The 20271-nt window shown below is 41.5% G+C and overlaps 1 protein-coding gene across 1 annotated transcript in view; it reads left to right on the top strand.

The window, feature by feature from the left end:
• LOC125636981 (chondroitin sulfate proteoglycan 4-like) overlaps positions 1–20271 on the top strand; it is a 66543-nt gene that overhangs the window by 12494 nt on the left and 33778 nt on the right. Inside the window, exons 2-3 of the mRNA XM_048850934.2 lie at positions 12579–12742; positions 16659–20225. Of these exons, the coding sequence (XP_048706891.2) occupies positions 12579–12742; positions 16659–20225 (3731 nt within the window). The remainder of the gene's footprint in view (positions 1–12578; positions 12743–16658; positions 20226–20271) is intronic.

Here is a 20271-nt window from a genome sequence, read left to right as displayed (position 1 = left end):
CTTGCCAGTAATTGATCTGAAAGTTGGCATTTCTCAGCAAGGTACAGGGACAACACTGCCTGAAATTCAAGCATTCTCCACTTTCCCAAGAGCCCACCTACTTATTCACCCCAATTGTGGGCCCTCTTTCCCTTTGCAGTCTTTCATATTGGTCTTTGGCTGGTAGGTTAATCTCTCTGGCTAGGAAATACAGAATAAGGCACTCAGAGGTCCTGAAATATAATTCTTCTATTATGGATTATTTTTACGTATATGGTGGCATACCTTTATTTGGCTGAATTGTCTTTTTCTAACTTGGCTTTTGGGAGATGTGAATTAGATCAGATCTATAATGCATCGAGAACTGTGTTACATTTGGGATATTTTTAATGTGATTCCACGCATCTGGAAAACAAGTTTTAAAGGCCTTGTGTATATTTTTATTTCTGTGCCTCATCTTTTAAGCTTCTGGCACTAGGTCTACTGTAGATGTTCAACATTATTATACATTTGTCAACTTGTACATGTATTTCCCTAAACTTGAAGGAAACAGTTATGTTTCAGATACCACTGTGATAATTTAGCATATGTTGACTTTATAATGGCAGTTATCTGATTAATGTATATGTAGATAACCACAATATTGAAGTCATAGCAAAGACTTCCTGTAATTCCAGTATCTGTTTCATAGTGTAAAACACTTTCATGTCTCACACTACTGCATCTGGATCAAAGGAACGTCAGGATTTTCCTCTATAAAAAAAGATATGGTATTAAGTTTAACCATACAATAGTTGGTGTCCTCAAATATCTAGATATTCCCATCTTCTAATGGAAAATTAATTGCTTTGTTTTAGCAATCTGACACATGCATAAAAGCAAAGTCTCAATTTTGTAAGGATGGTGAAGTTCTACTCAGCACTTTAAAGCCAAGTCATGGCAATCTAGTTATAATTTCCAGACTGTAATTTTTATTAATCTGCAAACAAGTTGCAATCCAAAAATCTTTCTTACTTCACAAACTTTAAAAAACTAGGTTATTTCTAATCTGATCCTCAGAGGGGTTACTGATCAGTATAATACTATTACCCAACTCTTGTATAGCATTTCTTAATCATAATGTTACCTGCACACTCTAGGGCAGTGGTGAGCAACCTGCAGCCCACCAGGATAATCTGCTGGCAGGCTGTGAGACAGTTTAACACTTACCGTCTGCAGGCACGGCTGCCTGCAGCTTCCAAGGCATAACCCAGTTAATTTAGGCCACCCCCACCTTACCCAGGTTCCAGGGCTCGGGGCAAAAGGCACCTACTCTTACCGAGTTCCTAGGGCTCAGGGCCACCCTTACCCAATTCCTAGGGCTCAGGGCTTAATCTTCTACGGATTTGCAGGGCCTTCTCCTGGTTAAAGAGCCTTACACAGTAATATCCTCAACCTCTATTAACAATCACCAAGCAGAATACGCATGCTAAGCATACAATGCTGTGCTCACCAATCCTGATTACATGGGCGGACTTTCCTTGTTGGCTATGCAAAGTCAGTCTTGTTTGGGTTCTGGTTGCTGCATGTCACAGTCATGCATACGATTTAGCAGCTCTGATCTTGGGCTGTGTCTTGGAGGTGAGTTCTTCTTCTTCCAGGTCTTTCCTTCTTTTTTTCTTTTCCTTTCTTTCCCACCTGGTCGCCTTCTTGGACCTCCCAGTTTATATAGTAAAAGAGAGGAAAAAAGAAAAAGAAGGAAAGACCTGGGTGTGGTGTTCTGTCCCATCTAGTGGCACTGAGACCACTTAGAATGAGAGTGAGAGAGATAAGGAGTCTGCTCTACAGCCTTAGCTAACAGCCAATTGGCGCTTAAATCATGGAGTAGAGGCTCATTTACTAAGCTCCAGAGGTCCCTGGTTCGATCCCGCCCGCCGGTGACTGGGGTCTGTTGGCCTTACACTTACCTATATCTTGACCAATCATTTTACTAAAGTATTACAAAATAATTCTTTGACCAGTCCTAATATATTGCAAAACAATTCCTTAACTAATCATACCCTGCCACCTTAGTTGATTTAAATGTTGCATAATTAGTTATGCAAGAGACGGAAACAATCAAAGAACCAGATAGAGACCATAGAGATAAACAATGGAGAAGTAGGGGCCATAAAGTCAAAACAATAAAGTAGTATAGATTTCACAATCACAACTGTTGATAAGTGATTCCTTGCCAGACAGAATGCTAACAAAAAAAGTTTTCTTTAAACATCTTAATATCTGTTCTTTAATCTGGTGCTGATCAGTACTATTAGAACAGGAGCGCCTCCTTAACAGACTGATATTTCATTGTTTTAATGTAATTTAGATGGAATGTGAGACTGACTTTCTGCTTTTTAGTTCACAGCTGCTGCAGAAAAAAGGCCTCAGACCTCACACTAGGTCTCAAAGCACTTTACAAAGGAGGTCAATATCATGATCTCCATTTTAAGCAAGAGACAAATAAAAGATTACCTTTAGAAAGTAATTACAAATAAATCCCAATTTTTCCAAACGCTGATTCAAAACTCAAGTTATCTGAAATGTATTCCCTCACTTCTAAAGTCTTACAACATCAACATTAGTTTGTTCAAAACTATATTAGAAGGGTTTTGGAGACCTTCATAAAATCTGGGGTTTACCTGTAATAGAATGAGCAGTAAAGCTGAATTCCACAGTATCTCATGTTAAAAAGATTGCCTCATGTTCTCCAAAAGAGCTCTGACCCATTTGTTGCTTTCCATATAAAAGTGGAAGCATATCTCAAATTAGTATTAATCAGCATTGTAAAACAACCTCATCAAGGTTTTCCCCCCTATGTTCTCACAGTTTACTATGACCCCTTTTAATGTTTAAAAGGCAATCTCTTTAATTTCCAAATTTGTTTTTCCCTCCACTGGGCATATATTAAGTGTATTTGGGTTACTTAAATTCTTGGTTTATGTGACTGGTAATCTTAATTTCTAGCACTGTTCAGTGTATACAAACCTTTACAAAAGCATCAGCAAAAAAAGTTAACAGCTGCACATGAATGTTGCATAAAAACTCAAGTTTATTTCCATAGATGACAGCTTCTAACAAATAGGTTTTCTATATTAATAATGGTACTGCGATAGCCTCTTATACAGAATTGGAGAATTTTCTTTTGGAGGTTTTAGTACAAGTTAGTCATTATCAACAGACTGACACTTGTATAATAGACTTAGGACTAATATTTATCTTTGCAAATTACCTCAAGCATTTTGTATATACTCTGGAGTTGCTAGGGTTAGATTTAGAGACACTCTCTCAGTTACAGTCTGAATGACTGTTTCAGAGAACAAACCTGCAGCCACAAGGTAAAAGAAGGAAATAAAACATTTGTAAATAAATCTGTAGGTCATAAAATTTTGGTATAAATTAATGTAACAGAATCACTGTGATTAAGTTTTGATGAATAGTTCTGGGAGTTTTCCAACAGAGCATTCAATCTGAAGACACATTTTTTTCTAAAGAAAAGCACTTCACCTGCAGACAATTATTTGATCATTTCCCAAGAACAGAGAGGCTGTTTGCTGCCCTCTTATATGGAATGCACCTGTGGGTGGCCCAGGGTCCATCCCTGATAGGGATGGGGATATAAAAGAGGTCCTGGGAGTTTACTGTGAGAGTGTGTTTATTAGCAGTGAACTGAGTTATTCTAGGTTATAGGAATACACTGTTATTGGGGTTTGTAGGAAAGGGGGCTTTATGGGCTGCCTTTCAACAACTACTTATAGGACATGTGCTTTATGGGCTGCCTTTCAATGAGTGCTTATAGGACATGTAGTGAGAGTCTGGGATGCTTATGAATTTATAATTGAACTCTTACACTTTTTTTGATGTAGTGCTGTTAAGAGCATCTAGAGCTTGACAAATAGAAGTGGAACCATTTGTCTCCTATTTGTTCTCTCTTCCTCAGCTGGCACCACAGATGTTGGACAGTCATGAAATGAGTGAAAATGAACCAGACTTTTAAAAGTTTTTATGTATCAAGACAAACAATCCACAACCTGAAGAACTAGTTGCATGAAAAGGAAAACCATCTTTATGATTAGAAAATGAACACTTATTTCCCTTACTAAAATCCTAGATTAAGGAAGATTTACACTACCTTTTATTGAAGGGTCTTATATTCTGAAGATTGAGAGCACACAGCTGTGTAGCTTGTATCTATGTAGTTTGCTGTTAGAAACTTCTGATATTTCTCATACTTGATTAATTTTTTTATGAGCTACAAGATCAAAAATAAACATCTTAAAACCATCTAGTCATGCACGCATCTGGCCTATGTAAATGCATGTTCTTAGTACCTTCATTCTTCTGCCTCACTTCCTTTTGATGATTTTCCACCCACTAGTTATATGTTGTCTTAGTTAGAGTGTAAGCTCTTTGGGTTGGAGCTGTCTTTTACTGTGTTTGCACAGACCTATCACAATACGGCCCTGATGGGGCTTTTATTCACTAAATACTATTCTAGAAGTACTTTCAAAAGGTGGGCACCTACCTTTGTGCCATACAGATCCCACAACATCTTTATCTACCACCAGTCCACCTGTAGAAGACATTATAGGACAAAAGCCAATGCTAGCAGTGCCAAAATAAAAAGCACTTGACTGTTACACCGCTGAAAGAAAAAAAAAGTTTGTTGGCATGCTGGATGAATTATTTCACTTCAATTTCTGGGTGTTTTCAAACTGTAGTCCCACACAGAGCATGTTGCAGTAATCTAATCCCAACATGGAGAAGGCAGGGATAAATTGCAGTGACCTCTGCATCCAAAAGCAGAGCTTGCACCCTTCTTATTAAGTGCAGATGGGGGAAAAAACTGCTCCTGGGCATAGCTGCGAGCTCAGCATCCATGAGCAGCAGAGAATCTAAAACGAACTCCAAATTGCCAACATGAGTAATAAGTGGTAGGCACACACTCTTATTCAGTGGGGTAAGTAGTAATCTCCATTATTTATTGTGATTGATTCCCCAATCTGTTCCCATTAGATTTTTTTTTTTTCCTGGAATGAGCCTTTGGTGGTAAGCCTCTGGTGAGTAGCCTTCCTCAAAGCCCCAGTTTTAGCCAGACACTTGGATAAATCACTCAGCTAGTCTTCGGGGAACTTGGCCATCAGGACAGAAGAATGCTCTTATGCAATCACCCTCTACTATCCCCAGAAATCTCTCGGACACAGAGAAACAGAACTTTCTTTCTTGAGCATATATGCAAGATTGTAAGCTTTTTGGGACAGGGATTGTGTTTTTGTTCTGCATTTGTACAGCACCTAGCACAATGGGGTCCTGGGTGCTACCGTAATAACAATAATTAACATTGAGAGATAGCAACTTCAGAACTGATAAAGGGAAATATTCAGAACATAATTAGACTGTAACTCACTGCCACATGATATCATTGAGGCCAAGAATTTAGCAACATTCAAGAGGGGTTGGACATATAGAGGACAAGAATATCCAGAGTTACAACAATTAATACAAACACAGAATTTTGGATGGGATAATAATTCAGGGTTTAAGGCAGTCTCTAACTCTGAGGGATTAGGATCAAACCTTTATGAGGGCAGATTATTCCATAACTGACTGCTGTGGGGTTTTTGCACCCTTCTCTGAGGCGTCATACTGGCTATATCGACCGTGGGTCTGATCCAGGGGTTCTCAACCTTCACTGCACTGCGACCCTGTTCTGACAAAAAAAATTACTACAGGACCCCAGGATGGGGACCGAAGCCTGAGCCTGCCCAAGTCCCGCTGCACCGGGTGGGGGTGGGGGGAGCCAAAGCCTAAGGGCTTCAGCCCTGGGTGGGGGGCCTTTAACCTGAGCTCTGCCATCCAGGGCTGAAGCCCTTGGTCTCAGGCTTCGGCCCCGGCGGTGGGGTCGGGTTTCAGCCCTGGGCCCCAACAAGTCTAACTTCAGCCCTGGTGATGCCTTTTGATACAGTCTCTCACAGTATTCTTGCCAGCAAGTTAAAGAAGTATGAGCTGGATAAATGGACTACAACAGAGGTAGGCAACCTTTCAGAAGTGGTGTGCCGAGTCTTCATTTATTCACTCTAATTTAAGGTTTCACATGCCAGTAATACATTTTAACATTTTTAGAAGGTCTCTTTCTACAAATCTATAATATATAACTAAGCTAAGTAAATAAGGTTTTTAAAATGTTTAAGAAGGTTCATTTAAAATTAAATTAAAATGCAGAGCCCCCCCGGACCAGTGGCCAGGACCCGGGCAGCGTGAGTACCACTGAAAATCAGCTCGTGTGCTGCCTTTGGCACGTGTGCCATAGGTTGCCTACCCCTGGGCTACAAGGTGGATAGAAAGCTGGCTAGATCATTGGGCTCAATGGGTAGTGATCAATGGCTCCATTTCTAGTTGGCAGCTGGTATCAAGCAGCGTGCCCCAAGAATCAGGTTTTGTTCAATATCTTCATTAATGATCTGGAGGATGGTGTGGATTGCACCCTCAGCAAGTTTGCAGATGACACTAAACTGGGAGGAGTGGTAGATATGCTGGAGGGTAGGGATAGGATACAGAGGGACCTAGACAAATTAGAGGATTGGGACAAAAGAAATCTGATGAAGTTCAGCAAGGACAAGTGCAGAGTCCTGCACTTAGGATGGAAGAATCCCATGCACTGCTACAGACTAGGGACTGAGTGGCTAGGCAGCAGTTCTGCAGAAAAGGACCCAGGGGTTACAGTGGACGAGAAGCTGGATATGAGTCAGCAGTGTGCCCTTGTTGCCAAGAAGGCTAATGGCATTTTGGGCTGTATAAGTAGGAGCATTGCCAGCGGATCGAGGGCAATGATCATTCCCCTCTATTTGGCATTGGTGAGGCCTCATCTGGAGTACTGTGTCCAGTTTTGGGCCCCACACTACAAGAAGGGTGTGGAAAAATTGGAAGGAGTGCAGCGGAGGGCAACAAAAATGTTTAGGGGGCTGGAGGGAACTGGGATTATTTAGTCTGCAGAAGAGAAGAATGAGGGGGGGATTTGATAGCTGCTTTCAGCTACCTGAAAGGTGGTTCCAGAGAGGATGGATCTAGGCTGTTCTCAGTGGTAGTAGATGACAGAACAAGGAGTAATGGTCACAAGTTGCAGTGGGGGAGGTTTAGGTTGGATATTAGGAAAAACTTTTTCACTAGGAGGGTGGTGAACACTGGAATGGGTTACCTAGGGAGGTGGTGGAATTTCCTCCTTTAGATGTTTTTAAGGTCAGGCTTGAGAAAGCCCTGGCTGGGATGATTTAGTTGGGGATTGGTCCTGCTTTGAGCAGGGGGTTGGACTAGATGACCTCCTGAGGTCCCTTCCAACCCTGATATTCTATGATTAAAACAGAGTCACGAACTGCTTTGGGGTCCTGACCCACAGTTTGAGAACCGCCGGCTAATCCAATATGGCAATTCCTATGTTTCTAACTTTCAAGAAGTGACTCCTTCCTATCCCTGCTAAGAACAGCAAATGTATCACCTCCTGAAGTAGCGAACATGAAATTTAGATACTATAGCAATTAAAAAAACATTAGAAACTGTTTGACAAATCCTCTGCTTTTTATGTTTTGGCCTTTAATAACTAGATAATTTACTAGATTGCATGACATTTCACAATATAATAACACAAAGGTTATATCTGGTTGTGTTCTCTAACTCGGTGGAATGTTACCGGGCTACATTAGTGCAATTAATCTGAGCAGCAGTTGTCCTGTGGCCTAAGTCTGATATTTCTTGTTTAGTGCCAAAAATGAAAATCAATAGCTTAGTTAGCATATTTTTGTTTCCACATCAGAAGGATTCAGCGTTTCTGGAAGTACTTTCAGTGTTAGTTACATTTGTTTTTGCTTGCACTGTGGGCAAACAGCCAAAACATTATTTTATCTTTAAAGAGAAGCACTGATGCCAATACCTGTTAAACACTTTGAAGACCAGAAATGTTTTGCAGCTGTTCTGCCATGTGGGAGCTGGGTCTTGCATTGTGTGGAGGAGTGGGATGCATGTTTATTGCTTTAAGAGATGGAATGGTGTAGCTGAAGACTTTCATATAAAAAAACTACTAATTTTAAACTTGGGAGGTGAGGGAATTTAGTAAAGTCTCATTCTCTTGTACCTTGAATGGATGTGAGGGACTCTCCTGGATTACAAATCCAGGCATAGTAGGGAGAACAGGCTCCATGTGGCTGCTATTCAGAGGTGAAAGTAAGCTGGTACGCCCTAGTACGGTGTACCGGTAAGAGCCGGTGCACCGTACCAGGACTGGCTTTCCCAGACGGCAATTTAAAGCCCTGGGGTAGCGGTGGCAGGGATCTGGCGGGGATTTAAAGGGCCCCGGAACTCCAGCCCCCGCTACCGCCCCGGCCTTTTACATCCCCGCCGCTGCTACCCCAGGGCTCAGGCAGCAGGGCTCAGGCGGGGATTTAAAGGGCCCCAGAGCTCCAGCCGCCACTACCCCCCCCAGGGCTCCTGAGTGATTTAAATGGCCCGGGGCTCTGCTGCAGTAGCAGCAGCTGGAGCCCTGGACCCTTTTAATCGACCCCAAGCCCCGGGGTTCCCAGCTGCCTCTGCAGCTGGTAGCTTGGGGGTGACTTAAAGGGCCCCGGGCTCCCAGCCGCCACTATCGCAGCTGGAGCCCTGGCCCTTTAAATCAAGATTTAAAGGCCCTGCCTCTTCCCATTAAGGCCACGCCTCTTCCAGTTGAGGCCACGCCCCCTGCTCAGGACTCCGGTGTACTGGTAAGTCCTCTAACTTACTTTCACCCCTGCTGCTATTCCCCCTTGGGAGCGAGTTGGGGACACACAAAGGTAGGGAATGGACAGAGCCTTGGCTTCTCCCTCCCCAGGGCATTGGAACTGAGAAGACGTGAGTGTGATGTAAGATGCACCCTGTAAAGGCTTGCATTAAGTTATTTCCCCCCAAGAGCAAAGGAGGAGCAAGGAAGGAGTTGTGACCGTGAGTTCACCATTTCTTCCCAGGGTTCCTTCTGCGGCAGTGAAGCTAGATGCCACCCCTTTTGCAGCGCTTAATCTAGCCCAGAGTGAACATTTTGGTAGAACAAACTGTGTTGCTAATTTTAAGTAAAGTCTTTGATCACAATTTTGTTCTCAGATATGCATGCACAGCTCCTGGTAATTGCACAAGTGGATTTGGGTGCAGAATTAGTCTTCTTGTGTTTGGTAGTTACATGTTTTGGGTGTTGCTTTTTAAAATTAGGGAAGAAAAAAGTTATTTATTGTTCTGTATTTCAGGTAGAAAAGGACAAGGAAAAATCGTTTGAAAAGCAGTCTTTGGTGGGACTGGAGATGCTTAAATAGCAGTGAACTAGGGCTGAAAGTGGACAACAATTTAAATGTGATCTTTGTTATATGGTGACAGTGAAAGCCAGTATGATTATGTTCTGCATACAAAGTCCCCCAAAAGAGCAAGAGATGCCAGGCTGCCCTAGAACTAAAGCAGTCAGCTAATTACATGATATGCAGAAGATTTAAAATGAGAACTCATTCAGTTTTTTTTGCAGCTATAGAAATATAGAGACAACTAGTGGCAGTAACTATAGAGTGAGTGAATTTTAATGTCACGTACTTACATATTCATGTACAAACTTCCCAAGACATATTTAAGAAAATAGAAAATTCTCATTGCTTAAGTGGATTGAGCTTTTACAGACTAAGTTATAGGTGGTGTCTGAGTTAATGGGAAAAAATACCCACCCCCTACTGTATCTAAATGATTGACTGAAAAAAGCCCACTTCTATAAATCAGAGCTCTTTCTCCATATCTGCTCTTATTTGTTACAGAGACAATGTGGGTGAGGTAATATCTTTTATTGGACCAACTTCTGTTGGTGTGAGAGACAAATTTTTGAGTCACACAGAGCTCTTCTTCAGATCTCAAGAAAAGCTCTGTGTGTCTCAAAAGTTTGCCTCTCTCCAACAGAAGTTGGTCCAATAAAGACGTTACTTCACCCACCTTGTTTCTCTAATATCCTGGGATTGACATGGCTACAACTACACTGGTTTGTTATAGTCATTTTCAAGAAAGGTGCTCTGACTTTGTCTCAGGACCTTTCCCCTCTTTCTTGGGGCTCAGTTCAGTATTATGGAATGTACTGCCCAGTCCCAAAGAGAATATAAAAAACAAATTCCTTAAATGATGTGCTAAATTCACATGTTCTAACAGCAAGAGACATTCTGATGTTACTGGCTTGACTCTGTTCATATTTCTTGATGATATGATTGGCAGCTTGTTGTAACCAGAGCAAAAACAATTTCTCTTCAAAAGATATGGTCCCAGAGACATTCAAAAGGTCACCTCTAATGTGGTTTTAGCCAAAAACCATACTGAAGAGATTCCCCTCGGGGAACCTGACTGCTACACTATAATAACATGCTTCTTTCACTGGTGAAGAACCCAAACACAGACAATGTCAGGACACTGTAGGTGGTCCTGGCCCGAGTAGTGTTTTAGCCATGGATAAATGCTTAGGTTGATAGATCCGTTTGCCGAGTTAGCTGCCCCATCCACAACTATGGAGTTGAAGGGTTGGCTCGTAAAAGGCAAAATTTATAATCCCAAGGATTCTTTTGTCAATTGTTCTGTCATTTCCACTGTATAACACTGAGATATTTTTCCCCCAGTGGTTCACTATCAGGCATTTTTGATCCTCTACTACCTCTATCCTAGTTGTTCTCTAGTTCATCCAGGAAGATCTAGATAAAGGCATAGCTCTGTGCACAATAAAGCTTACCCCAAGGGATGTGGTGGGTTCTTCAAGACTTGGAATCTTTAATCAAGATTGGATGTCTCTCTAAAATATAATGTTGTTGTTCTGCCACAGGGTATCAGGCTTGGTGCAGGAATCACTGGGTGAAATTCTATCACCTGTGTTATGCATCAGGTCAGACTAGATGATCATAGTTACATCTATCTACATAGTTACATCTACATCTGTCATAGTTACAACTATAAGTATAGTTATATACTTACAACTATACTTATAGTAATAGTCCCCTTCTGACCTTAAAATCTATGAAAGGTTCAAATATCAACTATAGATTTCCTAAGGGAGTTCATTGGTAGGACTCTAGTCAAATTGCATACCATTGTTCCTGTTGTAGGATCTAATGTAACAATAGAAATATAACTCCTCAGAATCTTAAAACAGGGATTGAAAGCTTCTGCGTTCTTCCAGTTGAACTTCTCACGGCCCATGATATTATACTGCTTTCTTAAAATGTAGGGTGGCCATAGTGGAAGTGGTGATCTTGAGATTAAGGCATGGGATGGGACTCGAAAAAATCTAGGTTCATTTTCCATCTGTGGCATAGACTTCCCATGAGTCTGGGGCAAAACACTTAATTTCTCTGTGCCTCAGATTGCCATCTGTATGGGGTGGTGGTGGGGGTGATAGTACCTCTTCTCTCCATCTCTCTTGTCTTTGAAAAAGGGAGATGTTTACATTCCTCTGTTATCAGAGCAATAATATTTTATCTATAGAGAACAACAACAACAATAAGGTTAGGAAAACGGCTTTTGATTTTTCAGGCACATGTTGAATGAGAGGTTCTAGTCTAAGGCATCTGAGATCTATTGTCCATTTACTTGCCTCCTGTCTACAGTGTGTTTATGGGAAGAGGAACTCCTGTCCATTCAACTCCAAAACTTATTTGACTAAATCAGTTGTTTTCCAGCACTTTTATTCTGCAGATTATTTCATTAGAGAAAGATCCTTTAGTGCAGTAGTTCTCAACCAGGGGGCTGGGGCCCCCTAAGGGGCCTCAAGCAGGTTTCAGGGGGGCATCCAAGCAGGGCCAGCATTAGACTCACTGGGGGCCATGGCAGAAAGCTGAAGCCCCACTGCATGGGGCTGAAGCCCAGGTTCCTGAGCCCTGCCACCTGAGGCTGAAGCTGGAGCCTGAGCAATGTAGCTTTTTGGGGGCCCCTGTGGCATGGGGCCCCAGGGCAATTGCCCTGCTTGCTACCCCCTAACACCAGCTCTGGCTTTTATATGCGGAAAACCAGTTATTGCGGCACAGGTGGGCCGTGGAGTTTTTATAGCATGTTGCGGGAGGCCTCTGAAAGAAAAAGGTGGAGAACCCCTGCTTTAGTGGACCACATAACTTCCTGACCTCCCTCCTTACTACTAGAATCTTCTCTCTTTTTTGGAGATTTTTGGACCACAGATTGAGAACCACAGCCCTAGGTTTATGCCCTCTTCGGTGTCGTCTGCTTTTGCTGTAGAACTAAGCATGGTGATGATATTAAAGTCTTTCCACTGCTTCTCTAAACATGAGACGTAGGGCCATCAGTGTGTTTAGCTGTTGGCCACAGGGTTCTCAGTAGCATTATTTCCTTGATATAGTATGTATCTACCTAGCATCCTATTGTGCACTGCACCAGCTGTCTGGATTGGTGTATTCTAGCATGCGAATAAGGAAATTTAATTCTTACTATTAATTTAGGTATATAGTAGATACCCAGTGTGTGTGTGTGCGTGTATGTGTATGGTAAGGATGAGGAGGCATTTTGCAAAAGTACATATATTGTAAGTCTCTCTTTTTTTCTTTTAGTATCATTTTATGGTGATAGCTACGTGGAATTGAACATTGCAGAATCATCCACTCGAACATCACTGCAGTTACGATTTCGAACCAGCAAGCCACACGGATTGCTTTTTCTTGCAGCTGGAAAAGAGGATCATTGTTTGGTGGAATTGCACTCGGGATATTTAAAGGTGTGATTTTTAATTATAAAAAATAGAGAGCACAGGTACTGGTTTGCCTAGTGTTTGTCTTTGGAGTCATAGAGGGACCACCAAGTCATCTAGTCTGACCTGTACCTCACAGGCCACTAAACTCCACGCAGCCACCTCTGCACCTTGTCCAACAACCAGAATTAGACTAAAGCACTACAGCTCTCAGGAGACTAAACCGTTGTGTGTTGCAAGCAGAGAAGAGGAGGGACCAAGGTGTACCAACGCCTGAGGCCCCTGCAATGGCAGGGAATTGGTAAAGTAAGATATACAGTAAAACCTCAGAGTTACGAACACCAGAGTTATCAACCTACTGGTTAATCACACACCTCATTTGCAAAAAGAAAAGGAGTACTTGTGGCACCTTAGAGACTAACCAATTTATTTGAGCATGAGCTTTCGTGAGCTACAGCTCACTTCATCGGATGCATACCGTGGAAGCTGCAGAAGACATTATATACACACAGAGACCATGAAACAATACCTCCTCCCACCCCACTGTCCTGCTGGTAATAGCTTATCTAAAGTGATCATCAAGTTGGGCCATTTCCAGCACAAATCCAGGTTTTCTCACCCTCCGCCCCCCACCCCCCACACAAACTCACTCTCCTGCTGGTAATATTATTACCTGCTATTACCAGCAGGAGAGTGAGTTTGTGTGTGTATGGGGGTGGAGGGGTGAGAAAACCTGGATTTGTGCTGGAAATGGCCCACCTTGATTATCATGCACATTGTAGGGAGAGTGGTCACTTTGGATAAGCTATTACCAGCAGGAGAGTGAGTTTGTGTGTGTGTGGTTTTTGGAGGGGGTGAGGGAGTGAGAGAACCTGGATTTGTGCAGGAAATGGCCCACCTTGATTATCATACACATTGTGAAGAGAGTGGTCACTTTGGATGGGCTATTACCAGCAGGAGAGTGAGTTTGTGTGTGGGGGGGTGGAGAGTGAGAAAACCTGGATTTGTGCTGGAAATGGCCCAACTTGATGATCACTTTAGATAAGCTATTACCAGCAGGACAGTGGGGTGGGAGGAGGTATTGTTTCATGGTCTCTGTGTGTATATAATGTCTTCTGCAGTTTCCACAGTATGCATCCGATGAAGTGAGCTGTAGCTCACGAAAGCTCATGCTCAAATAAATTGGTTAGTCTCTAAGGTGCCACAAGTACTCCTTTTCTTTTTGTGAATACAGACTAACACGGCTGTTACTCTGAAACACCTCATTTGGTACCAGAAATACACTGTCAGGCAGCAGAGACAAAAAACAAAACCAAAAAACAAATACTGTACAGTACAGTACTGTGTTAAATGTGAACTACTAAAAATATAAAGGGAAAGTTTTAAAAAAAGATTTGACAAGGTAAGGAAATTGTTTTTGTGCTTGTTTTGTTTAAATTAAGATGATTAAAAGCAACATTTTTCTTCTGCGTTGTAAAGTTTCAAAGCTGTATTAAGTCAGTGTTCAGCTGTAAACTTTTGAGAGAACCACCATAACGTTTTGTTCAGAGTTACGAACATTTCAGAGTTGCAAACAGCCTCCGTTCCTGAGGTATTCATAACTCTGAAGTTCTGCTGTTCCCAGATAATCCTGGCAAGTGAACCACATCTCATGCTGCAGAGGAAGGCAAAACCCCCAAAAGGTCTGAACAGGGGGAAAATTCCTTCCCAACCCTGAATATGGCAATCATTTAGACCCTAACCATGTGAGCAAGAACCAGTAAGCCAAGTGTCTATGAGAGAGAATGCTTGGTGCACCTCAGAGCCCTGACCCTGCCTATCTAGTGTCCTGTCTCCAGCTACGGCCATCTCTGATGTTTCAGAGGAAGGAGACAATCCCTTCCCCCCTCCCAGATTATACTGAGGTGAAAATTCCCTTCATGGCCCCCACAGGTGTCTAGATGAAGCATGAGATTGTAGAAATATAAGACATAAAGGGACCCCCCTCCACCTCAGGACTGTCAAATGCAGCCCCCACACCACTGCAGGCAACCATGGTATACAGTCCCACTCATACTTTTATCAAGAACTATCTTAAAACTGATTGAGTTGTTTGCCCCCACTGCTCCCAGAATCTCACCCCTGTGATGGTTAGTAACCTTTGTCTATGTTCCAGCCTAAATTTATTCATGGCCAGTTATTACCCATTTGTTCTTGTGCCATGCCAACATTGTTCTTTAGCTTAAATATCTCTTCTCTGTCCCTGGTATTTATCTCCCTGATAAATGTATAGAGAGCAATTAAATCCTCTCTTGGCCTTTGTCAAGGTTCCTCCCCCACTCTGAACTCTAGGGTACAGATGTGGGGACCTGCATGAAAAACCTCCTAAGCTTATCTTTACCAGCTTAGGTCAAAACTTCCCCAAGGTACAAAATATTACACCCGTTATCCTTGGAATGGCCGCTACCACCACCAAACTAATACTGGTTACTGGGGAAGAGCTGTTTGGACGCGTCTTTCCCCCCAAAATACTTCCCAAAACCTTGCACCCCACTTCCTGGACAAGGTTTGGTAAAAAGCCTCACCAATTTGCCTAGGTGACTACAGACCCAGACCCTTGGATCTTAAGAACAATGAACAATCCTCCCAACACTTGCACCCCCCCCTCTCCTGGGAAATGTTGGATAAAAAGCCTCACCAATTTGCATAGGTGACCACAGACCCAAACCCTTGGATCTGAGAACAATGAAAAAGCATTCAGTTTTTTACAAGAAGACTTTTAATAAAAAATAGCAGTAAATAGAAATAAAGAAATCCCCCCTGTAAAATCAGGATGGTAGATATCTTACAGGGTAATTAGATTCAAAAACATAGAGAACCCCTCTAGGCAAAACCTTAAGTTACAAAAAAGGTACACAGACAGAAATAGTTATTCTATTCAGCACAATTCTTTTCTCAGCCATTTAAAGAAATCATAATCTAACACATACCTAGCTAGATTACTTACTAAAAGTTCTAAGCCTCCATTCCTGTTCTGTCCCTGGCCAAGAGCAGCATACAGACAGACACAGACCCTTTGTTTCTCTCCCTCCTCCCAGCTTTTGAAAGTATCTTGTCTCCTCATTGGTCATTTTGGTCAGGTGCCAGCGAGGTTACCTTTAGCTTCTTAACCCTTTACAGGTGAGAGGAGCTTTCCCCTGGCCAGGAGGGATTTCAAAGGGGTTTACCCTTCCCTTTATATTTATGACAGCCTTCTTTTTGTTAGGCTAAACAAGCCAGGCTCTTTTAGTCTCCTGTTATAAGATAGGCTGTCATTCCTTTGATCATCCTAGTAGCCTTTCTCTGCACCTGTTCTAGTTTGAATTCATCTTTCTTCAGTTTGGGTGAACACAATTGTACATAATATTCAAAATGAGATCTTAGCAGTGTCTTGTCCTATCTCTACTGGAAATACCTCACCTAACACGTACTAGGACTGCATTTGTCTTTTCCACAGACACATCACATTAGTAGCTCATAATTAGTAGCTTCATCCTCTGATCGACATATACACTTGTATGTCTCTCCTCCTCTTTCACGTTCAACTGTTGAGCTCCCAACTTATAGCAGGAATTCATGCATGACCTTGCACTTTATGCTTACCTTGGGCTCTTGTAAATTTTGGTCATAGCCGAACTGGAAATAGTTGCTTTCTGGTTTTGCATCTGACCCAGACTAAAACTGTGTTGGCAGATAAACCTTCCTAAAATGTACAATGGGTTTGGACTTGATGTTGTGGTGTTAGCAAATCCATAACAATAATAAATACATTTGTGCTCATAGTTTGAAAATGCAATGATTGAAACTTAAGTTGAGCAGCTGTCAAAACATTAAGTATTACTTGTTTCTTTGAGACACACACAATTCATTTAATTGTCATCCATACGCTCACTGATTTTCATCATTAAAATTTTGTCTCTTACAGCTGAGAATGAACTTTGGAGCAGGGGAACGAGTGCTGCGTTCTCAGCGGAGCTCCCGGCTAAATGATTTAGCTTGGCACCTGGTTGAATTATATCATGAAAATGATAATGTCACACTGGTAATTGATAAACATTATAGAACTAGTACAAAAATGCCTGGGATTCTATATCAATTAAACATTGAACATGGACTCTACATTGGTGGGAGCGGTACCCTTGATGTTCCTTACCTTGACAGAGCACTAACCAATTTCCGAGGATGTATCGATGACGTGTTATTTAATCAGCATGAGATCCTAATGTCCCTGAGACCTTATCCTGGGTTCAGAAATGTTCATGAAGTGTCACTGGGATGCAGTGATGAATTCTTTGCCAGTGAAGATGAGCCTATCAGTTTTTTTAGTTCCAAATCCTATGTTTCTTTCCAGCTGTGGAATGTCCAGGGTGAAGGACACTTGGAGTGTGCAATACGAACCTCAGCTCAGCGAGGTTTGCTGCTTTATCATTCTGGACAAGCAGATTTCATTGCAATGGAAATTGAGGATGGACGAATTAAGGCCCATATTGGAAAGAGTAAAATTAGAATGCAGCTTTCCTCTCTTAAGTCAGTCAGTGATAATAAGTGGCACTCCATTGAGTTAAAATTTACCACACAATATTTGCAGCTGATGGTAGATGGAGAAATGGTGAAAACATCACTGCCTTCCCACATCAAGATACCCCTTCTTAAAGGGCCACTCTTTGTAGGTGGTGTAGATGACAGCACACGGGCAGAAGTGATAAAGTTAGAGCTAACTTCAGTTTCTGGAAAATATGCCAGAGGAGGATCCTTCAAAGGTTGCTTAAGAGACCTGAAAGCCAATTCAGAAAAGAGATCGTTAAAGAATGTTCTGGTTACAAAGGATGTTTCAGCTGGATGCAAAACAGAGAATTCTTTTAAGACAAATTCTTCTGTAGTGACAACAGAAAAGACTCCTCTTGTAACAGCAGCCACCACTTCTGTCAATTTTCCTGAAATCTCCAAACCCCAAGGCAAAGAGGATAGTGGCCATTTCTTGGTTCTAAATAACTTGATTGTCCCAGAGGGTGGACAAGCTCCACTTGAATCTAAACATATTAAAGTAAATTTAGAGTTTAAGAAATTAGGGGTTCGTCAGTCACAGATATTTTTTAAAATAAAGGAGCAGCCCTCTCATGGTTACTTGAAATTAGGGGTTGAACCAGAGCAGGACAAGGGCACATTTACTATGTTAGACCTGTGGCAAGGAAGAGTTCTATATGTCCATGATGGTTCTGAGGACACTTACGATAATTTTACTTTTTCCATTTCTGCCAGTAGTAAAAAGGACATGCCTTCATATCTGCAAGGAAATGAGCAGTATGTGTTTAGGATTGCCATCACTCCGACAAATGATGCTCCTGAACTTATGCTCCCTGAGGGAAACTTATTTTTTTTGTTAGAGAACTCAAAGAAACTCTTGACTGCTGACCTAATAAAGGTTTCAGATCAAGACACAGACTCTGCTGATCTCAGTCTTTCAGTACTTGGAAATCTGAATACAGAAGCAGGATTTTTAGAAAATTCCAAGAATCCCGGGAGAGCCATTACTACTTTTTCTAATGAGGACTTAAAAGAAGGCAACATTTTCTTTGTCCATACTGGGGTCAAGAACTCAAGGATTGTGCTGCGAGCAAGTGATGGAGAGAAAGTGAGCAACACAGTTGTGTTGCGTGTCATGGCTGTTCCTTTGGATTATAAAGTGGTCAATAACACAGGAATAAAAGTGCTACAAGGCAATGCCACTTTGATCACACTCAGCCACTTGGCAGTTGAAACAAATGCCATTCAGCAAGAGATGGAGATACGATATGAGATCACAGAATCACCTCAATTTGGTGAAATTCAAAGGCAACATTCTAGTGGAGAGTGGAAGCAAGTAAACACTTTTTCTCAGCGCTCCATTGAGCGCAGCCGTGTGAGGTACTACAGTATTTTCAAAGCATTGCAGCTGGAAAATGTTACAGAACATTTTAAATTTAAGGTTCGTATTGGAAACAAAATCAGTGATGAGCTTATGTTTCCAATCACAGTGAAATGGTTGAGGTATAATTTATTGAAACGTGTTCCTCTAGAAATTGGAAAAACAAAAAAGAAATGTCTGACTTCAGATAATCTTTTTGCTGTGATGGTGGATATAGAAATACCTGAAAATGAACTTAATTATAAGTTGTTGTCCTTACCCAAGAAAGGGCAAATGCTCCTTAACAACCAAGCCTTGAAAAAAAATTCAACTTTTAGCCAAAAAAGCATTATAGATCATGAAGTAGAATATGAATTAATCGACAGACCCCATGAGAACACTCAGGATTCATTTAGATTCCTAATTTTTACAAAATATTTGGAGTCAAATGTCTATGATTTCAAAATCAACATTAAAGCAGATCTCACAAGCATTATTTTGACAAACAATGGCTTGACCATAACTGAAGGTGAAGGAGTGCTAATAACAAAAAGCAGATTGTTTGCACAAACCCTGGATAATAAGGCCTTTCAATATACAGTTACAAAGAGTCCTCAACATGGGAAATTAAAACTCATTAACTTTTCAGATTCACCAGAAAGTAATGATAACCTCACCACTTTCAGTAACCAAGATATAATGGGTGAACGCCTTATGTATGTCCATGATGACACTGAAACTAGGTACGATGAATTTCTTGTCATAGCATCCACCAAAGAATCAGGAGAATGGGTGAGCTCTGCTGCTGGAACAGAACCTTTATCAGCAGAGATAAGATTTAATATTTCTGTTGAGCTGAAGAATGATGAGAAACCAGTACGTGTGGTTGATAAGGTATTTCATGTAGTTAAGAATGGGCAGCACTTATTGACCTTGGCAGACCTATGCTACCATGATCCTGATTCTGATTTTGATGACGGACAGTTGCTGTACACTAGGCGTGGCATTCCAAATGGAGACTTGACTCTAGTGAATGATACCAGTCACAGACTCTATCAATTCAAGCAAGAAGACCTGGAGCAAAAGCGAGTCCTATTTATACATAGTGGTGCAGATTATGGGCGCTTTGTGTTATTTGTAACTGATGGCAAACACTACACGTCTTCCCTTCTAGAAGTGAGTGCTTCAGATCCCTATGTTAGACTAGAAAACAACACAGGCTTATTGGTCCAAAAAGGAAAAGAGAGAACTATTACAACAACTAACCTTAGTGCCATCACAAACCAAGACATTAGAAGGGATCATGAGATTATTTATGAGATATTCTTATCTCCAAAACATGGAAGAATCTATGTAAAAAATCTGGCAACAGATTCCTTTACTCAACTTGACCTAAAAAGGGGACATGTGATTTATAGGCATGATGACAGTAACAACCTTTTTGACACATTTAACTTTACAGTTTATGCTAAGGATATCCACCAGGATGCTGGAATGCATGTTCGTATGTACTTGGAAAGCCATCAGCGTCCACCAAATATTGTACATAATAACAACCTCTTAGTTGAAGAAGGAAAACCAGTTAAAATCAGTAAGGGGAAATTGCAGGTGAGTTAAAATTTAGCTTTAATCTTCTATCTGTAATGGATTTTCT

Source organism: Caretta caretta, chromosome 5 (genome assembly GCF_965140235.1).
Source record: "Caretta caretta isolate rCarCar2 chromosome 5, rCarCar1.hap1, whole genome shotgun sequence".
Lineage (NCBI taxonomy): Eukaryota > Metazoa > Chordata > Testudines > Cheloniidae > Caretta > Caretta caretta.
This window is presented reverse-complemented; position numbering and strand designations above follow the sequence as displayed.